Here is a 13,214-nt window from a genome sequence, read left to right as displayed (position 1 = left end):
CTTTAGTGGTTCTGGAACAATAGCACAAGAACAGTCCAGCAAACACACTGAGTGCCACAAAGACTTTTTCCCCAAAGAAAGACATCCTTCCCATTTCCACCATCCCACTAGCTGGAATATTCTAAATAAACACCATTTCAACAAAAGCAAAAGAGAATATGGATTGATTGCAAAGAAGAGATTATTAAAAGGTACTTTTTTATGAAACCCTTCAGTTACATTTGTTTGGGATAAACTGTTTCAAAGGTCATTTCAAAATTGAATTAACAGTGAGTGTAAATCTAACATGAATTAAAATTAGCCTTGTTTTGTGCTGCAAGGCAGTTTGGATATTTTCTTTCTGTGAGGGATTTCTCTTGCTGAATTGGTTATGAAATAGATATGAAAACTAAGGGCAGAACGTGGGGCTATTTTCTTTTTTCTTTTATATACTTCTGAGTCTTCTGCTTTATGCAATCATAACAAAGATAAATATTTATATAGCACCTGCCAGTATATGGCTTAAAAGCACTTAACACACTTTAATATATACTATTGCTCAGAAATAGAAAAAATACAGTTCTAGGGCTAAAGGTAATTTCTAGCTGATAGCAATGCTGGAAAACGGAAAGTAAACAAGATTTAGAGCAAAGTAAACCAGAATTAACTCCTAGTATGAATAAGTAGAAGAGCAAAGCTAATACTTCCACTCCTGCAAAATTTGTCAGTGGGAATTTCAAAGCCTGATTTTTCTTATCTTTCATAAACAGGCTGTAAATCTTAGGCCCCACAGAATAAATGGATGGTTTAGTACTTACTCTAACAAAGGTCAAGACTTTATTCCCACAATTTAGTAAGATACAGCCTTGGCAGAAATAGGAAGATCTAAGTGCCTATAAGGGGTTAAGAGGAGCTGTAGAAATGACTTGTGTTTTTGCCTAAGCAATAAAACCACACTCTTCGGTGGGGGGAGACTGCAATATTTTGGAGTGCTTTTTCCCCACAAAAACGTCACAAAAAATTTTTTCTTTCAGAATGATCCACTTAATTGTATTTGCAAGGGAAGTAAAGGAAATGAAGGCTTTTGCTCTCAGAAATGCCATTTTTGCTTTTTAATCCTAGTCAGCAGCCCAGTGATTTAGGAGTTATTCTCAGGAGAATACCAGGATTAGCAGATGATATCAGAGAAAACTTTGGTTTTGTTTTGTTGTTTTTTTTTTTGTTCTTACTGGTCAACATTGACTAAATAATTAAAAATTTACTAAAGAAATCTAGGAAGCAGCAGAACCAGAAGCTTCAGGTTAAAATCCTAGAGGTTTCCCCAGAATCACAGAATCATTAAGGTTGGAAAAGACCTCCAAGATCATGGAGTCCAACGTTTGACTGAACACCAACATGTCAACTAAACCACAGCACTAAGTGCCACATCCAGTAATTTCCTGAACACTTCCAGCGATGGTGTCTCCACCACTTCCCTCAGCAGCCCGTTCCAATGCTAAAGTCATTCTCATACTGTGAAATGCATATTAAGCATTTGTGGAAAGTAGGACACCTCCAAGAGGAAGGCATGAAAGAGCCCTGCCTCCAAGTGCTCTGTCTCATAGGACAGATTTATTTCATAAACATAAGCAAACTTCTTACTTTTGCATGTGTAACCTTAATTTTTGCAGAATTTAACTTTTTTTTTTCTTTTAAGACAGTTACGAGATTTTCTTCTTGCTCGAGAGACTATTTTGAGAATCAATCTAAATATCTTCAATGGTTATGCATATATAGTACAAATACGCTAAATTTAACCTTTGAAGTAGTACTTAGCTCTTTCACTGCTCTTTCACTTCCAAAATGAAAACAAATTAATAAAAATTGCTCTGGATTAAAGGGGCATATTCTGTGTTTTGTTCGTAGCAGAGAGATACCTCAGCCCAAGGTTGTATAAGTACCTATTTTCTAATAAACAGCTTTGGTCCATAACAACTTCAAATGAAGTTTCACAAATTCTTCATCATCTCTCTCAAATCCCTCAGAGTCAGTAGAAATGTATTTACTCATTGCCAGATACATTGTTCCAAACAAGCCGGTACAGGGCAATACGTACTAGGTTAAGATGCTAACCCTGGTCCTGGGGTATTCTAGTTCTATAGGCACAAATACTGCTGATCTTTTCTCCATACTTTCTAGGAGGGAGGGTTGTTGCTAGTCCAAGTTGCCTCCTGTTATGTAGCCATATATTTCAGAGCCAGCTATAGATCTCTAAATAAGAGCGCTGTGCTTTGCCACGACTCCCTAAGCTTATGGAGTCAGCACGTGGGAGAGCTTGGTCTGTCTTAGCCTCCTGTCACCCACCTCATGCCTTTTGGCCTCTCCCCAGCCTGAGCTGGTGCTCTGGCACTGCTGGATGTCACAACCTACTTACTTTCAGGTAAGTGATCCAAGGAAGAAGTGATGCCCTGGAAAAGCATCACCTGGTTGTAAGATCCTCCTCATCATGGAGGTCTCAGCAGCCACAGCTTTGTCTCTCAAGGGACTAGCCCAACCTTCAGGCCAGGAGCAGAGAGAAAAGCAGTCTTTGCCCATCCTGTTGAAAATGAGCCAGAGGAATGCATGATGCTGGACCTCAGTATGCAAAGGGAAAATCTCCAGCCTAATTGCTTCAGAGGTGGGAAACTTCCATTTTGTCTCTGTTCCCAAGCCTGGTAATATATTGTACATTTAAGAAGAGTAAGTGAAATACATAATCAGAGTCGGGAAAAAGGGTAGGAATGCAGAGCTTCCTTCTCCTACTAACTGCAGCAATTTCTCTCTTCTCCCTCCTGCCTTTCCCATGTTAATTTTGCCAGGGTTTGAAGGATGGTGTCAGCCTCCCTAAAAATGTAGTGGTGGAAAGACCTGAGCCCTCAATTTCTGCTTCCCTGCTCAACTCTCTAAGCACCACAGCATCAGCATTTCCACAATTTCTCAGACGTTTTTCACAAGAAAAAGAGCAAGTGCTCTGAGACTCCTGTGATCACCAGTATAGGGAAGAAGTAAGATTTTAAGGTCTTCTCTGGCATTTTTCAGTAGCTAACATCAGCTGTTGCCTATTCTTTGCAGTGGCTATAGTAGAACCTGTTCCTTAGCACTTAATTCTCATTATACCTTTAAAAGGATATTTAAGCACCTAACTTAGGGTTGTAAATTGCACAGAAGCCTAGAGGTTACATATGGCAATGCTGCCCACCAAGGAGCCTATGCTTTTTTTCAACATCTGACCAAATGTTTTACAGGAAAGGCCTTTTACTCAATTCTTTAATGTTGTTTACATATATTTTAGAATTGTCATTGCAAAATAAGACCTTTCAATGTTCTGAGGGCCCTTGTGCATTCCCTACACAGATTTTCCTATGCCAGGGGAAATGCTTATGCAAATAGGAATGATGGTAAAGAAAGTGGAAAGAAAAATATCAGGTCAGGAGAACAAAACTACATTTCTTCTAGCTCCGTCAGCTTGGCTATATTTTCTTCCTGACAGCAACTTTGAAAAGGCAAAGGAATTCCTTCAACCAACTCTTCCTGTGACCTAAATGCATAATTGATGAAAATGTATTGGTTACATGAAAGCCTTACAGAAACCACCAGGAAAGCATTGCAGATTATTTTTTCCTCCTTTTGCCACTATGTTTTTACAGATGTGATATGTGGTTTAAAGAGCCAAAGCAGACAGTCATGCTTTAGCCCTGCCAAATAGTCCAAACAAAGAAAAAGGTTTCTGTCTTTCCTCTCCCTTTCCTTTTCCCACCAGAATATATCAAGCGAAAAAAAAATAATTTTAATTGGCATATCTCAGAAAATTCATGAGAAAAATTACACTTTTAGAGCAAACAATTGTACAGCTTTGCTTCCTGCAAGAATCAGAAGTCAGTGGACAGCAAGGACACCCTGGTGGCCTCTGTCAGCCTGAGCAAGCTGGTGGCACTGTTGCTGCCTCCCGGCCATGCCGAGGACTGGAATGCCACCTAGTGGCCCCCGCGGCCCGAACCCATCGGAGCTACTAAATCCCTGCTCATTTTTATCCTGACGCTGATTAACAAATATTGCAGCTGAATTTAGACCCTGGAGCAGTGGATCACTAAATACCTCGAGCAATCGGTGAAGCACGGAATGGAATCATAGAACCACAGAATGGTTTGGGTTGGAAGGGACCTTAAAGATCATCTAGTTCCAACCCCTTCTGAGACAGCCAGGACCAGACCAGCTTCTACTAGACCAGATTACTCAAAGTTCATTCATCCAAGCCTTGAACACTTCCAGGGATGGGATATCCACAGCTTCTCTGGGCAACCTCGGTGCCTCACCATCCTCACAGTAAAGAATTTCTTCCTAATATCTGACCTAAACCTGCCGTCTCTCAGTTTAAAGCCATTACTCCTTGGGGAGTGTTTGCCCCAACATGTTGCAGGGGTACCTGCAGTGTTGTCTGCTGGTTCAGAGGCAGCACAGATCACCCATGTGCCACTGCTAGCTCTCCTTATGCACATGAGGACTCTGGCCTCTCCCAAGTGTGCTCTGGTACTTGAATACCTTATAACTGATAATATCTTCTCTTTGAAGCTCACAGAAAATCTAAATGTAAAGACAACTATGAGGCCTTTTGGGCACTGCAGGAAAGATATGAGGATAGACTATGGCTGGCTGCTGTGATAAAATGCCAGCCTATTGTGCTCAGTGGAGATGGAGCTGTGGTAGACACAACAATGGATTTGCTTTTCATTGATCTGAGAAAGGCCGACTTTGTGCATCTGTAAAAAAATAAGCTTACTGCAGTTCCTGGTGCAGCTGTGACATGTGATGCACTCACTCACTGAATACTCCTCCCCTGACAAACTGTGAGCTTAGCAGGAGGGAGCAGTGGGAAGGAAATGGCCAGACAGACTTTCTGAGGACCAGTTTAAAAGTCAGTCCCAACAGGGTGGATCCTCAGCCAAGTATCACAGTTCTCCACCTTTTTCCTCTGTGCATTCCTGTTCCCAGAGCCCCACAGTGCCAGGACAATGGAGATGGGAGGAGGTAGTGGTGGCAGCAGCCTCCAGCTCTGCTGGGGAGGAGGCGTCTGTACTGCTGCTCTAACTGCTGTTTGTATATCACTGTAGAGCACCTGGTATTTCTCAGTGTGCCAGTGGTTTGAGGGAAAGGAATGGTGTAGGCTGGGCTTTTCTCAAGGGTCTTTGTGCCAAGAAACACACGAATGAATACATAAATGTATTGCTGAAGGAGCAGACGGGCTGAAGGCACTAATCTGGTAGGGACTGGAGTGGAAAGGGTCAACCACTTGTTTCTTGTCCCTTACCTTGTATCAGTACTGAGTTGCAATTCTCTATTTAAAAAGAGTAAACTTCTGTAAGGGAATGAGAAGAGAGGGCTCACCCTTTCGTGGAATCACACTGAGTGATCCACAGAAGAGCTGATCCTGTATTTGTCTATGAGCAGCTGGCCACCAGGCAGCCACACGTACTCCACGCTGGAGCTGCTTTGCCACAGGAAAACATTTTAGTCTTGCCCTTCACTCCTGTGTCTATCAGCCAATCACAGCTACTGCAGTTTTTTACACTAGAGAGGATGGTCGGTGTCAAGATGCAGATGTGAAGACCTCACACATCCTAGATGATGTCTGGTGTAACTCTGGACACCTAAAATAGGAACTGCAGGATCTGGTCATCTTGGTGGAGTGCTGCCTGTTAGAAACATGGAGAATTAATGTGTATTCTACCTTTCCTCTCCACAGGTTGTCCTGGGCTGAATGTCCATCTGCATCTCACAATGCCTGAGTTAGGCACTTACACCACCCACTTCTCACAGTTCCCTCATTTCCCTGCACATACAGATTTACTTCCCTTAATATAAAGTCTCCATGATTTCTGCAGGAAGGTAGATGGCAGGCAGGAGCCTTGGCTTCAGTTCTCGCCTCTCCATCCAGTGAGCAAACATAACCACTGCTAAGAAGGCTGTTTTCATCCCTGGCCTAATGTATATGTTCACAAAGAATGGAACAGCTTTAGTAAGAGAGGCAAAAAAACTTCATAGTCTCAAGAATGGGGCATTCTCCTGAGATAAAAGGGATCTTGGCAAAGGAACAATTCCCCCTCTCCCCTATATTATTGAAGCTTGAACACCAAGAAGGCAGAATTCTAACACGGAGCCAGAAGAAGAGCAAATAAGGCAGTACATGTTGCTGTGGTTTGTATGTACCAGACCATCAGATGAGCAAGATGACCTCTGGTTCTGGTCCCTCAACAGCATGTCTTTTACAATTCACCAGCACTGAATGTTTATACAGTGGAAATAATGCTGGGAACTAGACTGTAGCTTAGCTAATGACTTTGTTCCTGAAAAATTTGCATTCTGTGCAGAAGTTCCATGTGAACAGAGAGAGCAGATGTGTGGATCTGTTTGTGGGGTTTGGGGTTATTACAGAAAAGCTGCAGGAAAGAGGCAGAATGGGTTGGGGCTAGAGGTGGAACAAGGAGAAAAACAGGGAAGTGAGAAAAGGAGGATGGGATGAAGATGTTGGTTACTTGCCTACCTGGTTATCCTTACACAGAGGGAAATCGGGTACTCTTTCAATGGTGCCTGGTGGCATGGAGAAATTTACTCAACAGGAGTTGCTGTAGCCATCAAATATACAGGGATTTCTGTTACCTAAACCTGGCTTTAAAGAGAGAAAGGTAATAGTTTCATGTGTGTTCCCACAGGCTTGGAAAGAAGAGGTGCAGAGGAGATTATGATTTATTCCTTGTCTTCCTGTGACTAATGCTTTCTAGTAGTGTTCCTTAAAAGTTGAAAAGGGGCCAAAACATAATTCAGAGTCAATATTAATTATCTGTGATGTGGAAAAATGTCAGTCAGACCATTTATACCTTTGTTCTACCTGTAATTATAGTACCACTTGAATTAGTAAATTGGGAAATAAATAAATAAGATTATGAAACAAATGCTTAAATGTAGGAAAGAGATTAAAAATCATGAATTAATAAAGTAATCTAAATGATGATTGATCTCAAGCAGTGACTGAATAGAAGATGGTTAAATATTCTGGTCAATGACAAATAGATGTTAGGTTTTAACTTCACTTACATGAAGCTAAGTACTGTGTTCAGGCTACAGCGAGGCCTAAAAATGTGATGAACCTCCCAGTATGCTAATTACAAGACTATAAGCAGAAGCCTAAGTTCCCTATGACATTCAAGATACAGAATCTGCATCTCAACATGACTCAGAATAGCCAACTGAGTTATCTTTAAGCAGAAGTCTACAAATGCTTGTAGGACAATGCTCCTTCTGGTTTGCCAGAAAGACAACTAAAGCAGCAGTTAGCAAAGAAGCAGCTGTACCATAGTAACTAATTGAACTGTACAAGACCTGTATTGTGTGACTTAGGACATTCATCTAACATTATAACTGGATTCCAGCCCTACCAGGTTCAGAGTCTCTAACCATGAGGCTACTGTAAAAAAGGAAAGGACTGGTGATGGCACCTCCTGTGCTTTGGTTTTTTTCTGGAGCTCACTACTACCTAGAATTTATCTTCTGACAGAGATTTAGGGGATGTTTCATCCAATTAAATGGGCATGATTGAACCTGTCACTTTAAGTCTTTGATCTTAGCTCTGAATTAAAGCGCAACTGAAAAATATATCCAAAAGTGAAACCATAGGGCCTTTGCAACATGTAGTTTTAAAGAAGCTTCATGATTATTGTAAACAGAACAACCTAGTAAGATAACTCTTTTTTCTTCTCTTTTTAGATATCTAAGGGATTTATGATGCTAAAGTAAAAAACATTTTTTTCTGAAAGTAAAACAGCCAGCTGTCAAGGCTGATTCTTTGAAGTCCACTGTATGAACTTTACTAACTCCTTACTTAATGTTACCTAACCCATAATTGAATTGGATATCCTAAATCATTCATCAGGCTTGAGTTAGCCCTATAGGTGGAAAAGGAAACATCAAAATCATACAGAAGCATTAAGTGAAATACTTCTCTAATTAATAAGATGACCAAGAAATGTTTCCGGTACTGTCAGTTTTATTTAAAAAATAGAGTCCAAACATCATTTTTATAAGGTGCAACATATACACTGTTTTCTACAATTAAAAAAAAACAAAAACAAAAACCAACAAACAAACAAAAAACCCAACAAATAAAACCAAAGCAAAACTGTAGTCAGAATTATAGTGTCATTCCAACACGGAATCCACGAATTTCCGGTACTTCTTAAATATTCTTTTTTTGCTTCATCAAAGCATAAGAATTAATAATTAGTATCACTGTGACAGCCAAAGTGTCTGTCTAATGTCTTTCATGTTCTGTACTTTATTATTAAACTTTCTAGTATAGATTGCTTCAAGTACACACCAGAAGCTAAATGTAACTGAACACAGTTCATGCAAAACAAAGGTACAATACTGAACTTGCATCATTTAAAGGTTTTCATCCTCTTGTTTAGTTCAACACTTTTGAAGGCCAACTGCTTGAACACAAGGATTGAGCTGAGGTTGCATGAAGTGAGCAGTATATACTAAAGTACTTATGTAACTCAGATTGATCACACTATGTGACTGTCTTGAGCTCTACAAATTCAAATATGTAGTTAAGGCTGAGATCTATGCCTCTTGGAGTCTATTCAGTAACTTCTGAGACATATTTAGGAATACAGATGGAAAACAGTGACTAATAATGGGCTTGTTATGGGGAAATAAATTAAATCATTATATCATAACTGCATTTTTTGAGAAAAGCTTGTTATTCATTTATATTAAGAGTGTTTTCCTTTCAGACACTCATGTGAAGAGCAACAAAGACTGTAGCATGGAGGAAGTTTTCTAATTAGCAAAGTCTATCCAGTTTCAAAGCCCTCCGTGTCATTCTGGCATCAGCCTTGGCCTTGATGATAATGCCAAGCAAATGAAGTTAGCCATGACTGTGCCATTTCTGGACAGCTAGATATCAGACCCTGCTCTAAGAGGGTTTAACATATTTTGAAAAGACACTGGAACAAGGAGCAGCAGTACACAGTTACATATCTAAAGGTTTTTCCCTTGACCTCTTAGATATTTTAAAGCATTCCATCTAAAAATGAACATGTTTGATAGAAGAGAGCTGTAGACTCATTTACCTGCTTTTTACTTGAGTGATAGTCCCAGGGTCAAACTGCACCCACAATAACTGCATAAATCTCGATTCCTTCTGTTGTTGATTCTTACAAACCACCATGCCATTTTTTTGGATCCTGTTTTTAAGCCCTGAGGGCTCCTCCTAAATAGCCTATTAAGACAAGGTGACAAACTATCACAAGGGTGACTCTTGGTTTTACTAAATCAGGCCTCTGAGTATTAATGGGAATTAACCACACAAGTTTATGCCTATGCATAGCCACTGAGTTTAAGCTGATAAATTAAGTCAATGCCCATGTGAATTCATATTCATAGCCAGATTAACCTCAGTTAGGCAACTCCATGTCTTTTTCTCAGAAAATTATAATGATTTGCAGTGTTGATACACTATCCTGGTTGTTCTTAGCAAACACAGCCCTCAGTACTATGGATGCTCTTCAGAGGTAGCCTTCCATGAACTACATTATAATGCTACAAGGACTGAAATTTCCTTCACTAACAGAGAAGACTTTAGACCTCTGCTTTTACCTGAAGCCTTGAATTTGATTTCAAATAGTAGTTGAATTCACTTACCAACTTACTTCTCTTGGCTTATGAACAAAAGTATTTTGGATTGCTCAGATGGGGAGAATACACTACATAAACATAAAGGAAGACGGAGAAAGTGTTCATCAAATGTGGTGTATTAATATCAGCAGATACAAATGTGGAAAGTAGAACACAGTTCTACAGTTTTAATCTAAGAACAAGATCACTCTCAAAAGTCAGCCTATTCAGCTTAGTCCAAATCCCTTCGATTCTAGAAGTTTTGGGTAGAAACTGACATTTGTACAAAGTCTCACTTGGGTCTAGTTGTGGTAATGAACTGATTTTATTTTATGATGGCATCTCTGTTCAAATGAGGGAATCCAGTGCTTATGAGCTTTGTTGTTGACTTTGTTGGTTTTTTATGAGTTTGACTGCTCACAGCTTCACAGAAAAACAAAAAGAAATAACCATATTATGTTGTATTTCCTATTTTCAGAAGGAAGGATTTGCTCAGTTCTATAGTTCATATAGTTTTAACAATATCCCTTTAAAATAATACATTGTACTGCAGATGTTCAGTTAACAAAAAGTATACACTGAAATATTTATGGGCTTTGGCAAGAGCTATATAAATTTATGTCAATCTGTTGCAAACACTATTGTTAAATGGAGTACTTAGCAGACTAAAATTATCCCTTTACTTCCGTTTCTTTTACTTCAACAATTTGGGCCATGCTACGTGTGAATGCAGTGGGACACATGCCAGAAGGAAGCAGGGTCACGGGAGATAAGAGGAGGAATTTGTGACATGTAACTTCAGCCATCTAACTCAGGGTGCACCTGACTAGTTGTCTCAGTTCAGGGACACAATAATCATGTACATTGCCTACATGTTGGACCAACAGTCTGGGTTTGGTCTGGAGTAAGCAACAGGTTGTTCTGGCATGAAAGGACATGGCTCGTCTCTGTCCATGAAGACCATCTGGACACAACCAGTTATCTATATGAATCTGAACAAAAATACAAGAGGTCGTAGATGCCTAAATGAAGGGACCAGACTCTTGGGAGATCTGAAAGGGATTCAGGGCATCCAAGTTAGGATGCAACCTTTCTCCAGTCTTTAAGCTCATAGCTATAAAGCAAACGCTGGGCAGAGAATTGAAAGTACAATTTGGTATTCTGTTATTGAGAGCAGTATTGACTAAAGGGCTGACTCTCTGTATCTCACATAGGACCAGAACAAACATTTAGGAAAATTTAGCATTTTTACCTGAGTGACTTAGAGTTCCCTACCAGGGTCTGTTAAATATTTTGCTTTTGGTGCAAACAGAAAAAATTCTTAAAGCTTTGTTATCATCATTTGCATTCACAGTCCCTCTGATCTTATCCAGCCATAGTTGTAGAGAGGAATTCCACAATCCTATGACTGACAGATGGATAAAGAGTAGATCTGTTACAGAATAAGTGCCAAGAAAGAGCAATGACAAAAAGGACCTAAATGGAGGACCAAGAATCAATGCAGAACTTCATCAGTTTGTGAAAAATGATGATGTACACAAGGAGACAGGTGAGGTATTCAATCTCTTGTCACTAACACTGATGACAGATGGATATCAGCATCCTTTTAGTGCTTTAGAAAATTCCTTCATGGGTTTCTATGTTTTACACTAATTTTGATAGTACCTGTATGCAAAATTGCATAGAGAAAAAATAAATCCTTACAAATAAGTCACATTTTAATACTAGTAAGGGGAGTTGATTGAGAGAAATGCTAAATGGTATAAAATTCAAAGGACTAAAGCAGGGAGCAAGGGACACTACATTTTAAAGTGAGTTGAAGTGTACTCTTACTCCCTTCTGAAGACTTAACTCCAGTCTTAATTCACTTAACATTTACAAGATAAATGAAGATGACAAAATCTTTCCTTTAAAAATATGACAATTTTTTCCCTTATGAAAATGGTATAATTCAGTAGCAAATAAATAGCCATGATTTCAGTAACAAAAGCAACTGACATTACTCAATATACACTCTCTAGCTTGGAACACAGACCTTTACCTCTCCTGGCAGCTGGTACATAAACAGTGTCTCCTACCCTTCACACCTGCCTCACGAGTTACTGTGAACTTGAAGCATCCCACTGGTGCTCCTGGCTCTTTGTCTCCAAGCACCACATCACTTATACCCACCAACACTCCAACTGAGCTGTTGGGAATCTCATTAAGGAAACACAGCTTGATCTCTGCAGCTGCTCAGAGCTTCTAAACTGCCTTCCTCATTAAATAAGTGCTGTCCTGCATCCACTCCCTCTGTCAGAGGCATATCAGGCCATTCCTCATACACATTACCTTTTTCTTTTTAAACAAGATGAAACACCAAACATAGCCTTTGTGTTAATCTAGAAGAGATTCCTTTGGGGTTACTTTCTTCTTCCTTTACCAGTCTAGTTAAACATGATAGATTCAGGGTCCTGGTTTGCCATTTGAGCCATATGTCTTAATACATCCTTTTTAGTTATGATACCCAGCAGCCTCCTAGAGGAGAAAAGGAAAGGAAAGGTCAACAATCATCTCATTTATCATCCAGGGTTTTTTTCTGTTCAGCTGCAGGGAGGGACATTTTGTGAGTGCTTCCATATAGCACTGTCCATCTCATCCATTCCCCAGTGATTATCTTTTTATAAAAGTATTTTCACCTCATGTATTTCTACTACTCTGGCCATGATAATAAAGTGAGATACTTTGGCTTGTTACCTCTTTTTGTTGGGAACATGACTGAGTGAGGAGCTACAACAACTAACACTTTGTGTAACAAAATAACGAGTTTCCTTAGGCTCAAGCTGCAGAGGACCAATAGCACAAAATGAAGGCATCAGTGCTTGGTAATACACAAAGTAAGTTAAGCACAGAATTTCTGAAGCTCTTGCTGTCCAACAGCATAATTCCTTCAAATTTAAAGGGTAATTTCTCATTTATGTGAACCTAAATGTACTATACCCATCAAGAAAGACATGGCCTATGGGATGTCTGGCCCCAACAGTCAAAAATTTCATAACCCTCAGTATTCAAGGGCTTTTACTTCCAGTCCTTGAAGATCATTAGGCATTGAATTTTGAAACAATGTCGTCGTTATAGTTTTTCCACTTTTCATTTCATGTAAGTGCCAAAACTCAAGGTCAAAATTTCCAAATCCAGGCACCTAAAATAAGGACCTAAATCTGCATCCCAATAATGATTCTTATTTTCTTAATGTTGAGGACACTGCATCAATAATAACAACTGACACATGATACTTTTGCATAACAAAAAGTTATCTTGACAGAAGAATAAATTTTAGTCTTCCATATTTGAAAGGGATAGTTCTGGCTTTGTTATCCTGTTCTAAAGTTTCTTCTTACTACTGGATCCTGGGATGAGCCACAATGCCCAAATATCTCAAATCCCATTGGAACTATGGAATGTTATTTCTACTCCACATGGTGCAGCTTTTTACTCTCCTAATTTCGTGTCTGCCCACCTCCTTCAGCTGTTTTTTTTGAGGGCCTTTAGTTTATACACCTTTT

General features: G+C 39.5%; 1 protein-coding gene across 2 annotated transcripts in view; it reads right to left on the bottom strand.

Annotated features, from left to right (window-relative positions):
• Positions 1–8,017: 8,017 nt before the first annotated feature.
• Positions 8,018–13,214, bottom strand: part of CLCN4 (chloride voltage-gated channel 4) — a 40,004-nt gene continuing 34,807 nt past the window's right edge. For both annotated transcript variants that reach the window (XM_017812338.1, XM_017812337.1), the window contains one exon: positions 8,018–12,186. In XM_017812338.1, coding sequence (XP_017667827.1) covers positions 12,096–12,186 — 91 coding nt within the window. In that variant the 3' untranslated portion in view covers positions 8,018–12,095. The remainder of the gene's footprint in view (positions 12,187–13,214) is intronic.

The sequence above is a fragment of the Lepidothrix coronata genome, unplaced genomic scaffold (genome assembly GCF_001604755.1).
Source record: "Lepidothrix coronata isolate B3197 unplaced genomic scaffold, Lepidothrix_coronata-1.0 Scaffold35, whole genome shotgun sequence".
Classification (NCBI taxonomy): domain Eukaryota; kingdom Metazoa; phylum Chordata; class Aves; order Passeriformes; family Pipridae; genus Lepidothrix; species Lepidothrix coronata.
This window is presented reverse-complemented; position numbering and strand designations above follow the sequence as displayed.